The sequence below is a fragment of the Hakea prostrata genome, chromosome 5 (assembly GCF_041222555.1).
Source record: "Hakea prostrata isolate BN-2017 chromosome 5, UWA_Hpros_2, whole genome shotgun sequence".
Lineage (NCBI taxonomy): Eukaryota > Viridiplantae > Streptophyta > Magnoliopsida > Proteales > Proteaceae > Hakea > Hakea prostrata.
In genome coordinates, this window is record NC_142604.1 from 16,721,430 (window position 1) to 16,741,129 (window position 19,700).

The following is a 19,700-nucleotide window of genomic DNA, read 5'->3' on the forward strand; positions in this document are numbered from 1 at the left end:
TAGTTAACTAACAAAACTCAACGGTAAGAGCATTAATAATTGTAGAAAAAGTTAAAAGTTGAATTAATAATTCAAAAAATCTAAGAAATAAAGTAATAATAGAACAACTGTACATGGGAGAATAATAATCATCCTTTAAAATATTTTATTTAATAATGACATCATCACTTGACCCCATCTCAGGAGGGCTTTTGTAAGTGATTTTTCTTAGTGGTGGATGTAATTGACCAAATTTTAACCAACTTCAGGCCCCAGATATGACATATATATGGGCAAGCCTTTGGGATTTCAGGTTTAAACCAAGAAGAAAGATTGGGCTGCTTTTGGTGATTTTAATTCAAACATATCCCCTCGCATTGCGCAGCTTTTCCTAGAGAGAAGAAACTGGAAGAACTCACGAGCTTCTATATTAATGGCAAAGCAGAGCATTATGCATTGCTTAACCACCCAAACACTTTTTGGCTTTCAGAATAACCTGCTTTATAATTTACATTCCATACATGTACACATACATCTTCAACAACACAATATAATTCAAAAAACAAAAATACAAGAAAATTTTCTTCTCACTATAATACATTTTCCGACAGAGCGGCCAAATCCCAACTCGCATGACTCAAATCTGAATGTGTTCTTCTCAACAATGGATAAAGTGGTACAAATTATTGGGGATTTAATAAGAGGGCTTCTCAGGATTAACATCCTCTACCGCCTTTTTGTCTCTTGTCTTCTAGGCCGGCAGCTTCATTCAGCATGTCTGCTGCATCCTTGTGCATGTCAAGCTTGGCAAGCGCAACAGCTTGCATATAGAAGGCAGTAGACCAATCTGGGTAGACACACTGTGCTTGCATTGCATCTCGGAGGGCCGCATCTGGTTGGTCGCTCATTAGATGGCAGAGGCTTCGTCGTGCATAAACAGTTGGGGAAATCATTGTTCCCACATCAATGAACTGCACAAAATGCATGAAGCCATGTCAGAGGATGTAGAAAAAGATAGAAAGCAAAAACTGGTCCAACCATGTTGCCGAATTGCCTAAGTTGTGACTAAGAAAACCAGATGCTAAAGTGACTGCCCCTAAAACATCTGCAGTAATTAGGGTGCATGCACAGTATTGGAAGTGATATAAGACATTGCCATAGTTATCAAGATATCCCAAGGCAACAGGAACCTTCTGCTGGGGTAGCCTTGATTTTTCATACCCTGCAATGCCCTATGTCACCTAGATGCATGAAAACTATGAGCTTAACAATTAAACAAACAATTGATGATTTGATATTCATATGAGTTCCACTGGCAGCATTTTCAAGGTCCCCTTCAAGAGTTGACCGAACAGTTGGGAGTCAAGCAATAGGGAACTTCACCTGAGAATAACAATCTATTGCAGTCTTAAAATCTTTATCACGGAATGCAAAATCCCCACGCTTCCTTGCTTCCAGCATATCTCGCATTTGTTGTGTCCACTCTTGGAACGATAACTGAGAAAAAACCATAGAAAAATATCTCACACAGAACAAAAAGGTTAAACCACACTTGAGATCCTTTACCAAGCAGACAGGTAAATTACCTCATTGGTTCCTTCATCGTCTCTGTAGTGTGTCGTCACCAAAATCTGGTGGATAGCTGTGAGGTCCATCCGTGAACAAGCCTCACCCATTGGAGAGAGCGGATGCTGTGGTGTAGGAGGAGCTTCCTCGTGTTTTGGAATTCCAAGCATCACATATGATGGAACCTGAACACCAGAGAGTCCTCTCATGATCAGGCACGAAATCTGCTGGACTCCGAACTACTAAACATCACCATATAGCAAGCAAAAGGCATTTTGATTGGAAGGGATGATGAAGTATTTCTGTTAGTGGCCTGGTATTTATGGTAGTGAACAATTAAGTTTCTCTTGCCTGAATGGCAGTGTTTAGTTGAACCGGTGACGGGCAAGAAACACTTTCCCACCAAAAGAAGACACCAAAAAGGGAAATAAGCATACCAGAATTCCCAGCCAAGTACGGTTTGCCTTACCCTTCACTCAGTTACAAACTGTCAAGGCAGTGGAAGGGTGCCCAAGCACTCATGCAACAAAGCAACTAAATTAAATAGATTCTATGGTTAGGTTATGCTACTTTAAGTATACCTTATAATTTTTAAGAAGTTTCAAAGAACAATAAGCTAATCTACAATGCATTCAAGAAGCACCGATACAGGATCCAGGACAACTGTAGGTCATGCATGGTCAAGAGAGTTGACATAGACAGGAAAATAGTAAAGACGTAAACAGGAGCTTATCCAACTAATAAGCTGGCTTATCTGTGATTTTATGTATTATGAGAGGGAACATTCTTCTCACTGATACAAGACAATCATCATACACTATATTTCAGCTTCTTGAGCAGAAACTCAGCCCTGTAGATCTAAACCCAACAGATAAGCATCATTCTTATCATTGGATCTGCGAATATAATTATAAAAAAACACAGATAATGTCCAGCGCTGAAGCAAATTAATGAGAACACATATAGACATGCATACAAACATACAAGTAACGCACATACTCTACAATCTCAACAGATCCAAACAGAAACCATCAATGAGAATCCGAATAAAAGAACTCACATCAGGTTTTATGCTCAGTGGTGTGAGTGTTGCAACGAGGTTTTTTGGATTTGGTCTCTCCCGAGGTTCATATTGTAAACATTGAGAAGCAAGGCCGACAACCACAGTGGCCTCTTCAGTTGAAAAGTTTCCTTCCAAGTGTGAATCCATCAGGAGTAGAATGGTTTTGCCACGTATCATGTCAAGAGCCTGCATACACCCATGGAAGATTAAATAACAAATTAAAGCATACTTGGTTTAAATCAGACGTCCCTTGATGTGTAACAAAACATAAAATAATGTAAGGAAAGAACCTAAAGATTAGATATCCACCTCTAATATAACCTAGACTTTCGGTTGAGTTCACTCCATTATTGAGGACCCCACACTCATCTTGCTGGTCAAGTTTAACTCAAAACAGCAGAAGTGCTTCAGAAATGAGTTTAAAGTTGAAGAATAAAAGAAATACTCACAAGATTGCTTTACAAGGAACAACATTTTTATGTAGTTATATTAAACTATAAGCTTACCCACTCCCATGCTTTATTTGGCTGCTATTTAACATGAGAGATGAGTGTGGATGATCCTCTTATGAAATGGACCAACCTTCATCTATTCATGCCAGCCACATAGGATGACAGCATGAGTTAACGATGATGAAACAACACAAGACCTTGTCACATTTATTTTCAATCTATAATTAGAAATGAAAGGTTTAAATAGACAACCACGTAAAAGGCTTACATGACTTGGAGGAATGTGCTTCCCACTAAGAAGATCCAAGAGGACAGTACCAAAGCTGAAGATGACACTTTCAGGAGTGACCCTTCCTGCCAAATTACATATTTTGATCAATGCAGAATGTACTAACAAATATCAACTAGGAAAACAGTTGAGACAACATAAGTTAAGAAACAGTGGACAAGCGCATATTAGCTGTAGTAACATCACTGATAAAAGCATCCTTTCGAAGCATAATGAACAATATTGTAACTTAGAATTTTCAAAACTCAACATTACCATTGAATGGCAGACTACACAATAGTTTGCACAGAGTAAAATCATTAAATGCCAGAATAAGTAATAATCCTGCAAGATATTCATCATTGCCTTTATTGAACAAAGGCTAGGAACAAAGCCATGTAGGAGATATCTAAAAGTCGAGGAGAGATGCTACAACAAGAAAAAGTCAAAATCCCCAAAGTAAAATCATTGGAAATTGAGCATAGGAGCATTATAGTTCCAAGCCGAAAAGAACTTCAAAAAAAATTTCATGTATCCGGTAGGGCATGGGATACAACTTCAAGAATTGGACATTAACAGAATATGCCAGTAGAAGTGGATGGCATACAGAAAAACCATTTGGAATCTTGTGAGGTTTTAAATACTCGACAAACTCAATAAAGTCACAAGTGGCGAACAAATAACAAGAGACTGAGTTAACATCTTGAAATGTAGCGAATATAACAGATATATTATCTTTAATCCATGTGTTGCCCCCACTTTGAACCCTAACAGGTTCAAAGTTTAATTTAGTTTCTCCTCCTACCCAGCCTAACACATTTCCAGGAAACCTAACTAGTGGCATACAATCAATTATTTGTGAAGGGTATCAGAGTAGATGTTATCAGTAATGAGACATACAAATTAACTACATTGTAAACAAATTAGATGGAAAATATAACGGTTCAAGACTTGTACCCTTTCTCCCAGTCCTACATTCCTACACATTGAAAACTCAACGAGGTCATCTTAATTCCACTGAGCAGCATCCATTAAAAGAATCTGTACATTAAATCATCTTTATGCATTATCAAGCAAGTATTTAGCATAACTGCCCATTATTTTATCGGAACACCTCACTCACATACTCCCACTTTCTCATTCATACTCAATTGGATTTTGGATGCCAAGGAAACAACTAGCTTTACCAATAACAATGAACTCAACCTGTGGCAAACATAAACTTTTCATGCTCGATTCATTTGATTATGGGCATTTTTGGCATTGGTACAATTAAACTAGCAAATGAACTTCCAATCCATACATCACACAATGGTGAGTTTGACAAAAAAATCTTTATTATCAAGATATAAACCATAAATTTTTTACGAAGATGCCAAACAACTAACAAAACAACCCTAGTAACCTCAGGAGTCCATTTTCTTGGGGTCCAGAATAGAGTTTTTTTTTTTTTTTTTGGGGGGGGGGGGGGGGGGGGGGGGGGGGTTATTAGGGTCCAGGCTAGTGTTTGGCTAAGGTTTGCATTTGAGAAAGAAAGCTGGAGTAGGGACCCGCTGTTCACTTTCTGTTTTAGCTTATGTTTCTATTTTTGGTAGCTTGGTTGATAAGGATAAGGATCCCATCATGGGCTCAATATTAGCCTTCTATTTTAGTTCTTTTCTTTCCACAACCATATCAGTTAGGAAACTTTATGGGATCAAGATTAGGAAAGTTGTCCTAATCCCAAAATATATAAATGAAGCTATTGTGACAGGATGCAGGTACAGAGACAACTCTCATCCCTTAATCTTCAACTTCTCTCTTCTCTTCCTTCTGTTCTCTGTTCTTTCTAGTTATTTTAACTTTATTTGTCACATGGCATCAGAGCATATCCATTGCTGTTCCTACAGTCATTTCAGGTTTTCAGTTTGAAGAGTGAAACACTGGTTTTTAGAAGAAGATGAACTAGGGTTTCCAAGAAGTTTATATGGGTTGCCGAAAACTGAATCGGTATCAGATTACAACCTCTGTTTACCAGTTTTTGGTTCCTAATTGCAAGAAAGAAGAAGATTTCCTGCTGCAATTGATATTTCTGGTTGTTGTTCAAAGTTGATCTATTCTTCTGTTGGTGTGCTCTTCGTGTTCTAGTGAAGAAGAATACTCAGTTATCGAATCTACCAGAAGATATCTGAATTTTTTTCCCCTTGTTTTCTCTTGCAATTTGTTTTTGGTTGTGAAGTAGATGGTAGATGATGACCTATTGGTTCCCAGGAATAGATTGAAGACAACCTGTTTTTGCTAGGTAGGGTTGAGGCTGGTTGCAAAATATTGAGAAGTTTTCAGTGGTTTTACAGGTTTAGATCAACGCCTCTTTCTTTTCTGGTAACCAAATATTGAAGACAACCTCACATGTTTCTAAATTCTAATTCCCTTTATACTTTCGGTTCTAGATTTGCCCTCACCTTCCAGTATTAATCTCCATTATTCTTATTTATTCTCCTTTTCCTCCTTTACCCCTGCCCCTTCTATTTTTCCACCTTTTTTTTATGGTGGATTGCTTGCCGGGTGCATTCGGAAATGGTCACATTACATCTCGACTTCTCCTTTTGTTTTTTTACTAGGGACTCCCTTAAGTGGGAGTGAAACTGAAGGTCCCTCCCTTAAGTGTCAAATATTGCAGATGACTGACCTTAATATTACTAGTTACTCATGCTTAACAAAGCCAGTCAGATTATGTAAGTCCCATAATGAAATGACCAAAACACCCTCCTAAATATTAATTTACTAAACTACCCTTGTGTCTCATCCCATACCCAAGCCTTAGAGGGATTCTCTCTCCACCCATCACCTTCCTTTACCTTGCTTGCCAGAAACCACCACCACCCCCCACCTCCTCGACCTCCTCCACCTCTTCCTTTTCTTCAATCTCAAATTCTTCATCATCATGTGCAGGTGCTCCACCTTTCTCAATGCTTCTATATCATCGTTCTCTACTGAAAAAACTGACTAGATCCTCTTCTTCTCCTCTTTGAAAAATCCAAAATAGTTGGGTGTTTTCGTTTCTCTTTAATGAGCTTAGCCTCTTCTATGTACCTTTTGATGATGGAAGTAAAGGGCCTTTTGTTTCAGGCTACGGCAGGGATGCTGCAGCTTCACCTATCCCTGTCAAGACAATCGAAGCCCTCAACCCTCACAGCCGCTGGCTTAGCCCTGAATTTCATGCACGCACAGCCTCTTTTCCTTACAGAGGATGGTGAAGCTGAAAGTTGAGATGGCACGGACACCAGTACCAGCAAAGGCAGTGGCACACTGTCAGTTTCTCGACCCCAAAATGGGCATCTTGGATTAGCGAGTTGGTGGCGCTGCTTGGAGGTGACCCACAGAAAAACGGGGGTGAAGAGGCCACTTGAGTGGATTGTTCTGCACCATAAGCATCCTAAAAGAAGAAAAAGTTGGGGGGGGGGGGGGGGAGGGGAAATCTTTGATTGCTGAATGGCTACAAAAATTGGTTTAATTTCTTTAACAGCAAGGTATAGTTTTTAGTTGCAGATCTGGAATAGTTTCTTCCCAAGGAAGGATGTAAAAGGAACATAGAAGCATTACCTTAGTGAATTATATCAAGAAGTTCCAACCCTGCCATCAAATCGAACAGCTCCACTTGATGACTACTACTCGAAAAAGAAAATCAGAGTTGTGGCGAGAATCATAGAAATTTGCGAGGGTGGGGGTAATTTCGAGAGAGAGAGAGAGAGAGAGAGAGAGAGAGAGAGAGAGAGAGGAATGTCTTGTAAAGGTGGATAGTGAGTGATTTCCGGCACGGGCAAGGTGGGGGTAATGGTGGTTTCAAGTAACGTGTAGGAAGAAGATGGGTGAAGGAGGAATCCCTTCACCCACCTAAAGGTTGGGTATGAGGTAATTGTAGTGAGAATGGTGGGGATAATTTGGTCATAACACATTATACAAGGGTAATATGGTCATTTACATTTCAAATTCTGAATTACTTAATAGAGGGTAACTGGCTCTGTTAAGTGTGAGTAAATAGTAATATTAAGGTGAGTCACTAGTAATACTGGGCATTTAAGGGAGGGACCTTTAGTTTCATCCCCACTTAAGAGAGTCACCAGCGAAGTTCGAAGTATCAGTTGGTGTCACCGTGTCGGTGGTGTCCATGCGACTTTTTGAGGGGGTTCAATGAAAAATCAACCCCCAGTTTCGAGGCGCATTTGGGATCATTTTGGCCTGAATTTTTATGTGTAGCATAATTTGAGGCCAATAAACACATTGGAAGTATTATTTTGACCTAAACTATGTTCTTAATTGACACATGTATGCGGGCGAAAGCCGCAAAACTAGAAGTCTGGAAACTCATATAAACCAAATCATCTAAAGTCTACAACGTGATATCTCCCAATAATGAGGCATGATGTACTCATAGATGTCGAAGATCAGACCAAAATATGGTGAAAAGTGCAAGAAATAAGAGAGAGAGGCTCTAAAGAGTTTGGAGAGGAGAGAGAAATTCGGTCGAATTTATTCTATTTAATTGTCGACATTAGACGATAAATCGGCGATATATCGTCAACGGTCGAAAAATCGATCAGCAACGATGTATCACCGACATATCAACAATATATCGTCGATATTTTGAAAAAATCATGTTGCCCCCCAGCAACAAGGCGATATATCACCGACAATTTGTATAGAGGTCACCAATAAAATCTATTACTCATCCTTCTCAAATTATTTACATCTTGCCATTAAGAGATTTTCCTTCCAAGCGTGTACTCCATCTATAAATCTTTCATAACCTATTACTTACTTATTTACTAATGGCCTCTTGAAATATTCTGATTACTTACAACTAAAATATTGTTATTATTTTTTATTACTTGCTATTTTGTTGACCGGTGGATTTATAAATGATCCAAATTGGGTTTCATAACCCAAGGTTACTTCATTGGTATATTCGCCTGGGCCCAACCAAAGGATTGCATTGGGATTGGAGGATTAGTTACTAATTTGCTAATGTCTGACTTCGGCCGACTTAAGACTACACCAATTTGGGGTTTTATTTATCATTGTTTTAGGATGATGGAAGATATATCAAACTTTTATTTGCTAATTCTTTTGAGATTTTAGTCATTACTTCTCCATATGTAACACTAACATGAGGGGAAGATTGGGGACATATTCTACATATGCTCAAGACTATAATTTTAAGATAGTATTATACATTAACAACTACCTACCCACTTGGTTGCAATAACCTATCTATCTACTTGACTACTACTACTACCTACTTGGTCCGAGTAGCCCATACCACCTCTTAACTACCTATTTAGTCTGCAATAACCCATATTGCCATTTACCAAATTGGTCCACAGTATTTTATACTACCATTTGGTTCACAGTAACATATACTTTTACTTATAGAGCTCTTTGTTTGAGGCTCTATTTCTGCATTTGGTTGAGCAAAATTACAACCTACAACTTGTCTTACTGTGAATAGCTAATGCATGGACATTGGAGCCACACTTTCATCTTCTTTTGTGGAGATTCCTACCAACTACTATCCTCTTATGATCTTATGATGTAGCCATTGGAGAGGCTATACTTATGAGACAATTGCTACTTACTACTACTGGCATGATCTGGAAAGTGCCTTCAATATTATTATTATTGCCATACTTGTGGATGTGGTTCATGTTTTCACCAATGCCTATCATTCTCACTGTTGGATTATTGAAGTTGCTGTTCATTATCTCCTGAGTAAAGTTCCCTTAGTGTTTGTTGGCATTTGCAATTGCTACTTGTGCTCAAGAATGATGTTCTTTAGCATATGTTTTATTGTTATTCCAAGCTGGAGCCTTTGATATGTATATTCCAGCTTGGGGGAGTGTTAATTAGTGCTGCCATTAATATTCTATCTTAGATTATGTTTCAATTTTTGGTTTGCTTGATTGGCAAGCAATCTTGGTTGACAAGGATTCAATCATGGCTCAGTATTGGCCTTCTATTTTACTTTATGTTCTTTCCATAATATGTAATCAATTTCATCTAATCAAGATTAGGAAACTTTTCCTAATCCTAGAATTTATAGATAAAGCTGTCATGATAGGGGGTCAGGCACACACGCAACTCTCATCCCTCCATCTCTTCTTAACATCTTCTATCTTCTCTTCCTTCTATTCTCTGTTTCTTTCTAGGAATTTTAATTGTTTCTGCACAGGGATTTAAGGACTGTTCAGGTGGAAACTGAGATTTGGATGCCATCTTTAAAAAAATGTGTAAACAAGGTGACAATACAGTGAAACGGAAGACAGGTTTATGGTTGAGAGCTGAGATACCAAAAGAGATCCAAAAAAATATATCATACAAGGTAAGAATAGATAGTGTGATTTCGGTTGTTTTCGATCCATACATCCACGGCTTCTATATCAAATCTCCACCTTGATTTGAATTCTTCCAACTAACAAACACAAAACTGAATAATCTTCATCTCCTCCCTTGTGGGCTAGGCTCTAATGCAACCAACACCAATCAAGTAAAAGCAATGCTCAAACTTGAATATTGCTTTCAGCAACCATCTCTCTAACATAATGGTACCAAACATCAATGTGGTTCATCCTCTTTAATACATCTGATCTCTACCCAAGTGAGACTCGTGAGTAACACTTTGACTATCACAATGGACAACATTCACTTCTTGATCATATTTCTCCTAACAAACCTCTAAGCCAAATAATTTCTTTAATTGCTTCAGTCACTAACATATACTTTGCTTCTGTAATAGATAATGCAACTATAGCTTGTATAGTAGCCTTCCAACTGATTGCACAACCTCCAATACTAAAGACATAACATATCTCTATGAATTATTCCTTTCTCAAGATCAGCTGCATAATCTAAGTCAACATAACCTATTAATCTGTCATCATTCCTCTCAAACTACAAACAACCACTAGAGGTCCCCTTCATACACCTATGACCCATTTCACTGCTTCCCAGTGAGCTCTACTGAGAGATGATAAATATCTGTTCACCATGCTAACTGCCATGAAATGTCAAGTCAAGCATACATCATAACGTACATGATAGAACCAAATGTACTAGAGTATGGAACACATGCCACAGGTTTCTATGCCAAGAATCATCCTTGTTGCGCCCCCCCCCAAAAAAAAAAAAAAAAAAAAGGTCTTTCATCTGAAATTCAGAACTCGACTACAGTTTCAACCTAATAATCGCATTTGTATCTCTTGTAGCTATCAATATATAATAACAAATATGTGAATGAACCATCCGCAGTATGGTATGACTCGACTAGATAGATGAGTCGAGCCGTTTACCTACCTCCTCCCCCCCGCCGCGAGGTGCTCTCTTGTAAAGTCATTGTGAGATTTTGGGGATTTTCACTTTAGGGTTTTCTATAAGGGTTTTGTGACGCTGTTCTAGTAGTTTTGAGAGATCTCCATTGTAATTTTCTTCTATATACAATTGAAAGTTCTTCTCCTTCGCCAATGACATAGCACAGCGTGTTAGTGTTCGAACCACATCAAATCTATGTGTTGCATTATGTGGAAAGAATTGAAGAAATCCTAATTTGTGTCTAAAGGACACATCAGAAGCTTTATTTATACTCAAAACAAACCAAGTCTTTCCAATGTGGGAATCTCACAAGAGAAAAAAATCCTAGTAAATCTACTCCCAGTAAGGAAATAATAAAAAAGGAAAGTACTAACTAAGTCACCTAGGTCTTTCAACACTCCCCTTCAAGTCGGAACATAGATATTTACCATGCCTAACTTACCAATGATACTACTAAACATCTTGGTACTCAAGCTCTTTGTAAGCACATCAGCCCGCTATTCGTCTACAATAATAAAAATGATATGAATAAACCCAGCCTCAATCTTCTCTTTGATGAAATGTCTGTCAATCTCCACGTGCTTGGTCATGTCATGTTGTACTAGATTGTGAGTTATGCTGATTGCTGACTTACAATCTAGTACAACTATAGAGGAACATCTAAATCTGATCCAATCTCCTGAGGCAGCCCTCTTGGCCATAATACCTCACAAATGCCCTAAGCAATCGCCCTAAACTCGGCCTCGGGCGCTGGGTCTTATAACTACAACTTGCTTCTTGTTTCTCCAAGTCACCAAGTTACCTCCCACACAATGTACAGAGCTAGACCTCTTGTCATCTGGATATCTTGCCCAGTCTATGTCAGTATATGCCTCAATCTTCAAGTGTCCATGAGCTAAAATCAAAATCCCTTTTCCTGGAGTGGCTTTCAACTACCTCAAGATTCACTACACCACATCCAAGTGAGAGGAGTAGGGATCATACATATATTGGCTAATAAGACTAACTACAAATGTGATGTCTAGCTTAGTATAAGACAGATAAATCAAGTTTTCCACCAAATTTTGATATCTCATCTTATCAATCGGGTCTCCTCCTTTTGCTTTTAAGTGTAGGTTCGGCTCAATAGGAGTCCCAACAGGTTTACACCCTAGCATTCCAGTTTCCTATATCTGCTTATAGCAACATTAGAGATCATGGCCTTATAGAACCTTCTAAACCATGCTCTTGGAGATTGCTTCAGCTCATACAACACCCTCTTCAGCTTGCACACATTCCTATAAGTCTTGGCAGTAGAATACCCCGGTGGCACACCATTTACACCTCCTCTTGGAGTTCTCCATGAAGAAAAGCATTCTTCACACCTAACTGTTGTAGACTCCAACCTTTATTCACTGCACATGAAAGAATACCTTGAACTTTGTTCATCTTGGCAACAGGGGCAAACTTGTCATAGTAGTCAATGCCATAAGTCTGAGTAAAGCCTCTAGCCATCAATCTTTCCTTGTACCTCTTAATCGTCTCATCTACCTTGTGCTTGATCACGAACACCTACTTGCACCCACCAGTCTACTTCCCTACAAGCAAAGTCACCATTTCCCACACATTGTTTTTCTTCAAAGCTCGCATTTTCCTCATCCATAGCATCCTTTTAGTTTGAGTGAGATAATGCATATTGCCAAGTGTTACGAATAGAAGTAGAAGACAAGAAGGAAATGAAACTTCAAAATTATGGGGATAGAGACTAATATAAAACATAATTGGAAACTGGATATTTGTGTAAGTACGCGGCTGCTTTCTCAATGCAACCGATAAGTCCAAGGTATAATCAAAAGAAGGGTTAGAGACAGAATCACCTAGAGGAACAAATTCTCCAAGACCAAGAATTGAAGCTTCCAACTGGCTTGATTCAGAAAAGGTCACTCGCTGCTTTCTTTGATAGGTCTTCAAAGGCATAGGCTCCCCCTGCACATCATCCACCAATTATCCTCTCTGGTCACTCCATCAAAGGAAGATCATCTGCAGGAATCTTAAAAGAAATATTGAAAGAAGGAATCAACACCTAAACCTCTTCACTAAGACTCTCCCTCTGAAGAGGTATAGGGGAAAAAGGAACTTGTTCCTAGAACACAACATCCATAGGGACACAGAAACGACAAGAACCAGGATGATAACAATTAGACCCTTTTTGTGTAGGAGGACAACCCAAGAAAATGCATTGTAACCCACATGGATCCAACTTATCGTGAACGTGGTGGTTTCGAACAAAGGCAACACAGGCAAAAACCTCACGGGGTACTATAAAAGTTAATGTCCCCAAAAGAACCTCAAGGGGGCAGTGCTAGTCCAAGACTCAGGAAAGCATTTGGTAAATTAGATAAGTTGCAGTAAGAGCTGCATCACCCCAAAACCAAGGAGGCACATGCATAGTAAATATTGGGGAACGTGCTACCTCAAGGAGATGTCTATTCTTGCATTTGGGAATCCCATATGAGGTGGAGTGTCAATACAACTAGTCTGATGTATGATGCCATAGTCGGCTAAGTAAGAAATGAATGCATCACCCAAGTACTCAGTCCCATTATCTGTACAAAAGATTTTAACTGTCCTAACCATGTTATGAAAATTTTGGAAACACGAAAAAACATCAGTCTTTTGATTTGCAGATGCTTGATTGTTGCCCCCTATTTGCATTCCTACCTCCTCCACAAGAATTGGTTAGTCGTCCGTGCAACTTCCAACACTTGTTGTTTGTATAACGCTCTTTTCCACAGTACTCACACTTCACTGGAGCACAAGAATCACTAGTGGTACAGAACGGGACCAATGAAAATAATTCGTCCCATTAAGCTTAACAGTGGTCATCTGAAAGGGAGAGAAATTACGATCCCATGAAACAAAAAAACAGGAGGATCCTTCATGCTAAATGTACCAGAAGCGGCGGACGAAACTGTGTCGGCCATCATAGAAACCATGAAGCAAATTAGGTACTAGAAAAATATTATGGTAGGAAAAGGGTGCTCCCCACTCTTTTTTTAGGACAAGAAAAAATGTTTAGAACATGGGAATGCAGAGGTGACTTCTCCTTTTTTTTTTTTTTGAATCACAGGTTAGAAGGGGGGCTTAAAAGGGAAAAAAACAGAGGTCCAGATTAAGTTGCAATGGGGCTTGCATGGTCTAGTCAGGGTGTGGTTGGGTTATGGCTTTGGTTGAGTTGGTTTTTTTGGTTAAGGGATATGTTAATTGTTCACTGTCTTCTACCTTGGACAAAAGAAACTGAAAGCAATGATTGTGGAAAGAACTTGGCAGAAGACCAACGTCGATGGCCAAAGGAAAGAGAAGAAGAGGTGAGGAGGAAGAAAAGGCGACAGTGGCAAAAGAAATTAAGAGAAAAAACAACCAAGAGTTACAGAGGTTCTCTTGGCAGAAGAAGAAGAGGTGAGGAAGATCAGATGATGGTTCTGGTTTAGGTTTGAGTGTGGCGGATGGGTGTTGTGGTGGTGATAGTGTGAGGCGATGGTGGTTCTCGTCGCAAGTTTATGTTGCAGGTATAAAAAAAGGAGAAGGATGAAGTGCGATGGCAGTGGAAGGTAGGTGGTTCCTATGACTATTCTTTTCTTCTTTCTAAGGTTAGAACTAGGCAGAAGTTAGGTAGTGTTCAGTGATGGATCAAAATTGGCTAAGATACCATGTTGAAAGTATTGAAGAAATATTGGCTTGTGTCTGAAGGACAAATCAGGAGCTATATTTATACTCAAAACTTACCTAATATAGAACAAACCATATCTTCCCAGTGTGGGAATCTCATAAGAAGAAATAAAATCTTAGTAAATCTACTCCCAATAAGGAAAACAGAGAAGGAAAGTACTAACTAAATCTAACCAAATCACCTAGGTCTTTCAACACATTAATTTGTTTCCATTTCTGTTCATGATTTTTTGGTGTTTGTTTTAACAGACAATGTAAAGGAATTGGACCATCTGGTTTAGTGTTGGGTAGTGGGGTCAATTTTGGATTCAGATTCAGAATATAGTCCAGAGAAGGTAAAGAGATTTGAAGCCAAATCCAGATAAGAAATATAACAAGATAAAAGAATATTAATAGTACCCAAAAGGAGGGGGGGGAAGAGAACAGTAGGTAATGAAAGAGAAAAAAGTAAGGTCCTGTAAGGATAAGTGGAAATTGTAGAGAGGACCAAAGATTTCAGAATACTAGAGTCTACTTCACTAATATAAGCGTACCGATATTCAAATATGGCAGCATTGGCACTGTAATATATTTATAACAGCAACCAAAGAAATAGTCACACACCCCTAATGCTTGGGAAATGCCATAAGACTACTTCTAGCAAACTAATAAATACAAAAGAAACCTAAACTAAAGGAAACTGAAGACAAAATAAACTCCAGTCAGGGCCATTTTAAACAGCCATATGTAGACCAAACAAGGACAACAACAACAACTCAGCCTTATCCCAACTAAATGAAGTTGGCCACTTGGATCCTTTAATGTCCACACAGGTAAATGAAGAAATGAAATACCAAATCAGAAAAAAGTGAAATGAAAAATGAAGGTAAGGGAAAAGAGGATAATCTGTTAAATCAGAAAAATCTCAGTAACATGGTGCCAACCTGGATCCTTGCACTCAAAGGTCATACTTGGCACAAGACCCAGACTATGCATGCCAATCTTACACTCTCATTATGGTTATCTTACGCCTGCCCTTGCTCTTTTAGCTACTTCAACCAAAATCAGACTACTCATCCTTATAGGTGCATCCATAGGCCTCCATTTCACACAACCAATCCACCTCAAACGACATTCTTGGAACTTGTCGCTGATTAGGAAAACTCCCACATTAGCTCTAAGATGTTCATTCCTCACTTTATCCTTCCAAGTTTGCTAGACATCCACCTTAACATCCTCATCTCTGCCATAAGTATCTTTGTCATATGGGACTTCTTTCCTGCCCAACATTCTGCCCCATACATCGTAGCAAGTTGAACAACAGATCTGTAGAACTTCCTTTTAAAGCTTTAAAGGAATGTGTCAAGTCACACAATGCTTGAAAAATCATCACCAATGTCACCTTCTTTGTGCATACCCCAGAAATCTTACATAGTCACTCAGTGGTATGTCCCTATCTCCAAACCTCTAATTCAGTGTTGATCCTTGCTTGTCTCATCCACCAAAACAATATTGTCATTAGAGAGCATACACCATGATACCTCATCATGGATGTTTTCAGTTAACTCATCCATCATACGTGCAAACAAATAAGAGCTTACAACTGATCCTTGGCATAACCCAGCCATGGTTGGGAACTCCTCGCCCTCACCTTCGACAATCTCATACTAGTCACCACACCCTCATGGCCTCATCTAGTCCATGACTTCAAAATTACAGAACTGCCATTAGTGAACCAAACACACATGGAACTAATAAATAGAAAAACAAATGTAGAAACACCACCTATAGCTACCACCTTCATATCGAATATGCTGTTTTATGGGGTCACTGACCATGTGCAGCCCATTGTTGATGCCTTCTGTTCCTAGTATGCATCATCATCCTTGTATTCTCTACGGTGAATTATGAAAACTCTTAAAGATTTGCAAGTGAAAAATAAACCAACTCCCTCAGTAAATTGGAACAGGACGACAAGGTTTTGAAAATTATCCGTTATATAGCATAGTGGTGACAATCCCCATGCTCGTTAAATGGAAGTTTAATATACCATTTGGATCCAGCATTATTTCATATAAACTTAATTCCTAGCCCTATATCTTCAATATCCAATCCAATTTTCCAACAAGAGAATCTACATTTTGCGCTGTTTTTTGAAAGCTCATCTAAAATGCCAATAAAGAAGTCAAACATGTCAGCACCTAGAGATTCAGGCTTCAGCAATAAATGCATGAAAAAACAAAGCGACAACCAGGGAAATAGATACCATTTCTTAAATACTCCGGAGGAGTGTATGCAAGATTTGTGCTATAACTTTTCCCATCCCTGCTATTTTTCATAAGGCCAAAACAGGAAAGTCGTGGATCACCATCCTACAAGCACATGTACTATTGTCAAAATAGAACCTCTTGACTAGTAAAACACATGGCACAAAAGACATGAACAACAAACACTAAAAGAATAGATTCACATGGCTGAGATCAGACGAAGTAAAAAACCTCGTCAAATAAGACCCTATATGCATTGAGATCATGGTATAATGGTCGTTCTTCCGTACTACAGTAGTCCAAGGCTTCAGCAATATATAAAGCAACTCTTAGACGCATTGCCCACTCAATGGTTTGATTTTCCCCTGACAAAAGGTAAGATATTTGAAGTCAGTGTCACACGAATTGTTAACTGCTGATATGTCACAATGCTGCTTAGCTCACAACCCTTTTTTATAGAAGAATTAGCTTAAGATACAAGCACAATTCAGAAGATGTGGGAGAGTGTGGTTGAAGAGGCAGAAATCAGGGAACGACAAGTCCTACACTAAGACTACAAAAGACTGGACCATGCAAACAAACATAATGTGTTCATTACGTATGAGGATCCTTAAAATGGCAAAATATATCTCAATTCGGCAATAGTTACTCGACTGGACAAAACTGATGGATACCCAATTATGATAATTAATAAATACAAGTAGATCTCCCAGAGTAATTAAAGTAAATAAACTCCAGAGTAATTAAAGAAAATGAAGTAGAGAAAACCGTACATGATGAAATTGAGAGAACTAGATGCAGTAAGAACAGCTCTGTGTTAATTGGAGAACTAAAAGTTATATTTTAGAGACTGCACATACAGTGAAATAGATGCTTGGCGAGGGTGTCATTGGGCATGTACTCAGCAACAAGCAACCTCTCATCGCCGTCGCAGCAGTAACCAATCAAATTCGCAAGCCTGCGATGCCGCAATTTCCCAACTCCCCACGCTTCCTCCTGAAACCCGGCAAGGAAAGAGACGTAAATCGAAAAAGACAACAATCACCAAACATATACAAAACCTAAGGAAAGCAAGAGGGAAAAACAGAAAAGGATCTTCAAAAAACGGATTCAATTAGGCACAAAATAAAAAACCCAAATGCCAAATAAGGTGAGGCAGTACAGCGAACTGCTTGGGATCAGGCCAGGCCACTTTGGTGAATTTCTTGACAGCTATCCATCTGCGATTCTGTAAACGGCCCTTGTAGACGAGATTGGGGGCTTTTTCGCCGCTCTCCGAGACAATGAAGTCAGAACTGAAGTTATTTGTGGCAGCTTTGAGGTCCGAAAGCGAGAACTCAGAGAAAGGAGGGACTCCAGCAGCAACGGTAGAGGCGTCAACATCACCAGATGGAGGTGAATGGCAAAATGGTGGGTTTTCCTTATGATGCTGTATTTTGCCTTTCTCTGGTTCAATCTCCCGGAACAGAGACGATTCACAACAACCCATGACTATGTCTCTATCTCTTTTCACCCTCACCCCACTTCTGAGCAATTTGATTGAGCTGGGCTTACGGTGGCAACAGAAAGAAGGAGAAGAAGAGCAGCAGAAGCAGGTGTAATTGGGTTTGAGACTGAGCGCTTGCGAAGTCCGAAGAGCGTGAGAAAGAAGAGACAGGAAGAAAGGCCAGAAGATCTTAACGATGGCTGCTTTGGAGGTCAGAATACAAGTCTCTCTCTCTCTCTCTCCCTCTCTCTCCCTCTCTCTCCCTCCTTCCCAGTCTATCAATCCAGCTTTCCAACGCTAACACGGCAACGCCTTTTCTTCTGTCATTAACTTTTATTTATTATTTAATTTCTTTCTCTTATCACAAAGCATCAAGATGTTTTGGGTCAATACAAGGCAACAACATTTGGTGATTTTGACTTCCCATTGTTCCATATACGAAGACTTATAGGGGAAAAATTAGACTTAAACAGAAAAGAAATTTTTTCAATGAAAGAGAGTGTCAACTCTTAACTCTTACCAGACATTACAAGGGAAAATGACCATCTCACCAGAATAAAATGCCATGATCATCATTCTCTAAATGCTTATTATATAGATGTTTCTTCATCTCAATCTAGAATTTTTACTGATTATTATCACTTGGATGTATCTTTTTCATAGCTTTTGAATTGCACTAGGTGGCATTTTTCAGATCTAACCAAAGATATATATGCACAACAGCAAACACAAATTTCTCTTTGTATACACGGATGTCAAGCTCTCTTGTTAAAGTCTCTCACACAATAGTAAACAAAAGTTTCTACACAAATAAAGAAATGAAAGTCTCTCCTCAAGAATTTTGTTTTACATAATATGAACGATTTGAATTTTCCAATTAGATGAAAGGTCACGTCACAATGCCGAATTGAATGACTGTGAAAACCTACCATAGCTTGACAGTTATACACATTTGACAAAAACTAAAAGAGCCATAATCGCCTTTTTTTAGAAGAAAAAAACAATAAAATCCTTGCACCAATGTGGGGTTAATGAAAATGGGTGAGGTGGCGTCTAGTTGTATGGTTTTTTTTTTTTATTAGATATGGTTGGACAACAAAATTTAATGGATTTATTTTCTTAATGAATGACTTTTATTGTTCATTAGAAAACAACTAAACTCATTAAGGTTGTCATCAATCAACTGAAAATATTAATTTTTATTTGACTTAATTAATTTATGAAGTCTCATTATTTTCAACCTCGGCTTAGGTTTTTTTTTTTTTTTTTTTCCTCTGTTGTTTTGGTAAAATCTTGGCTTAGTTAGGACCATGGTACATTATGTCAACAATATATTGTCATTATCGATGGAGAGTGACGTGAAAAGTATAACCAACATGAGATTCCATCAAGTTGACGATATATCGCTAATGTTGAAATTTTTGGCAACTTTTCACTTTATTTTTTGTCATTTTCTCTATCTTCTCTAAACCCAGAGTTTCTCTCTCCACCTAGGCATGTGAAGCATGAGCCATGCTAAACAGAATGACTCTATATCCTTGCTTACAATGTTCTTTTGCAGTAGCATTGTATCTTGTAATTGTATAAT

At 38.7% G+C, this 19,700-nt stretch overlaps 1 protein-coding gene across 1 annotated transcript; it reads right to left on the reverse strand.

Annotated features, from left to right (window-relative positions):
- Nucleotides 1-300: 300 nt before the first annotated feature.
- LOC149015480 (serine/threonine-protein kinase BSK1-like) lies at nucleotides 301-18,427 on the reverse strand. The gene is made up of 9 exons (XM_089154688.1): nucleotides 17,789-18,427; nucleotides 17,487-17,622; nucleotides 16,858-16,991; nucleotides 16,626-16,731; nucleotides 3,329-3,414; nucleotides 2,606-2,794; nucleotides 1,566-1,730; nucleotides 1,363-1,476; nucleotides 301-950 (listed from the first exon to the last, which is right to left on the reverse strand). The coding sequence occupies exons 1-9, from the start codon at nucleotides 18,113-18,115 to the stop codon at nucleotides 696-698; spliced, it is 1,512 nt and encodes a 503-aa protein (XP_089010814.1). The 5' UTR covers nucleotides 18,116-18,427; the 3' UTR covers nucleotides 301-695.
- Between the last annotated feature and the right edge of the window lie 1,273 nt (nucleotides 18,428-19,700).

What these genes read in the sequence shown, in the direction of transcription:
- LOC149015480 (XM_089154688.1), bottom strand. Translation starts at nt 18,115, where the DNA reads ATGGGTTGTTGTGAATCGTCTCTGTTCCGGGAGATTGAACCAGAGAAA. An exon ending in CGCCAAGCATCTATTTCACT is followed by an intron (nt 16,992 to 17,486) that starts GTATGTGCAGTC and finishes ACCTTTTGTCAG; the next exon opens with GGGAAAATCAAACCATTGAG. An exon ending in ATAGGGTCTTATTTGACGAG is followed by an intron (nt 16,732 to 16,857) that starts GTTTTTTACTTC and finishes ATGTGCTTGTAG; the next exon opens with GATGGTGATCCACGACTTTC.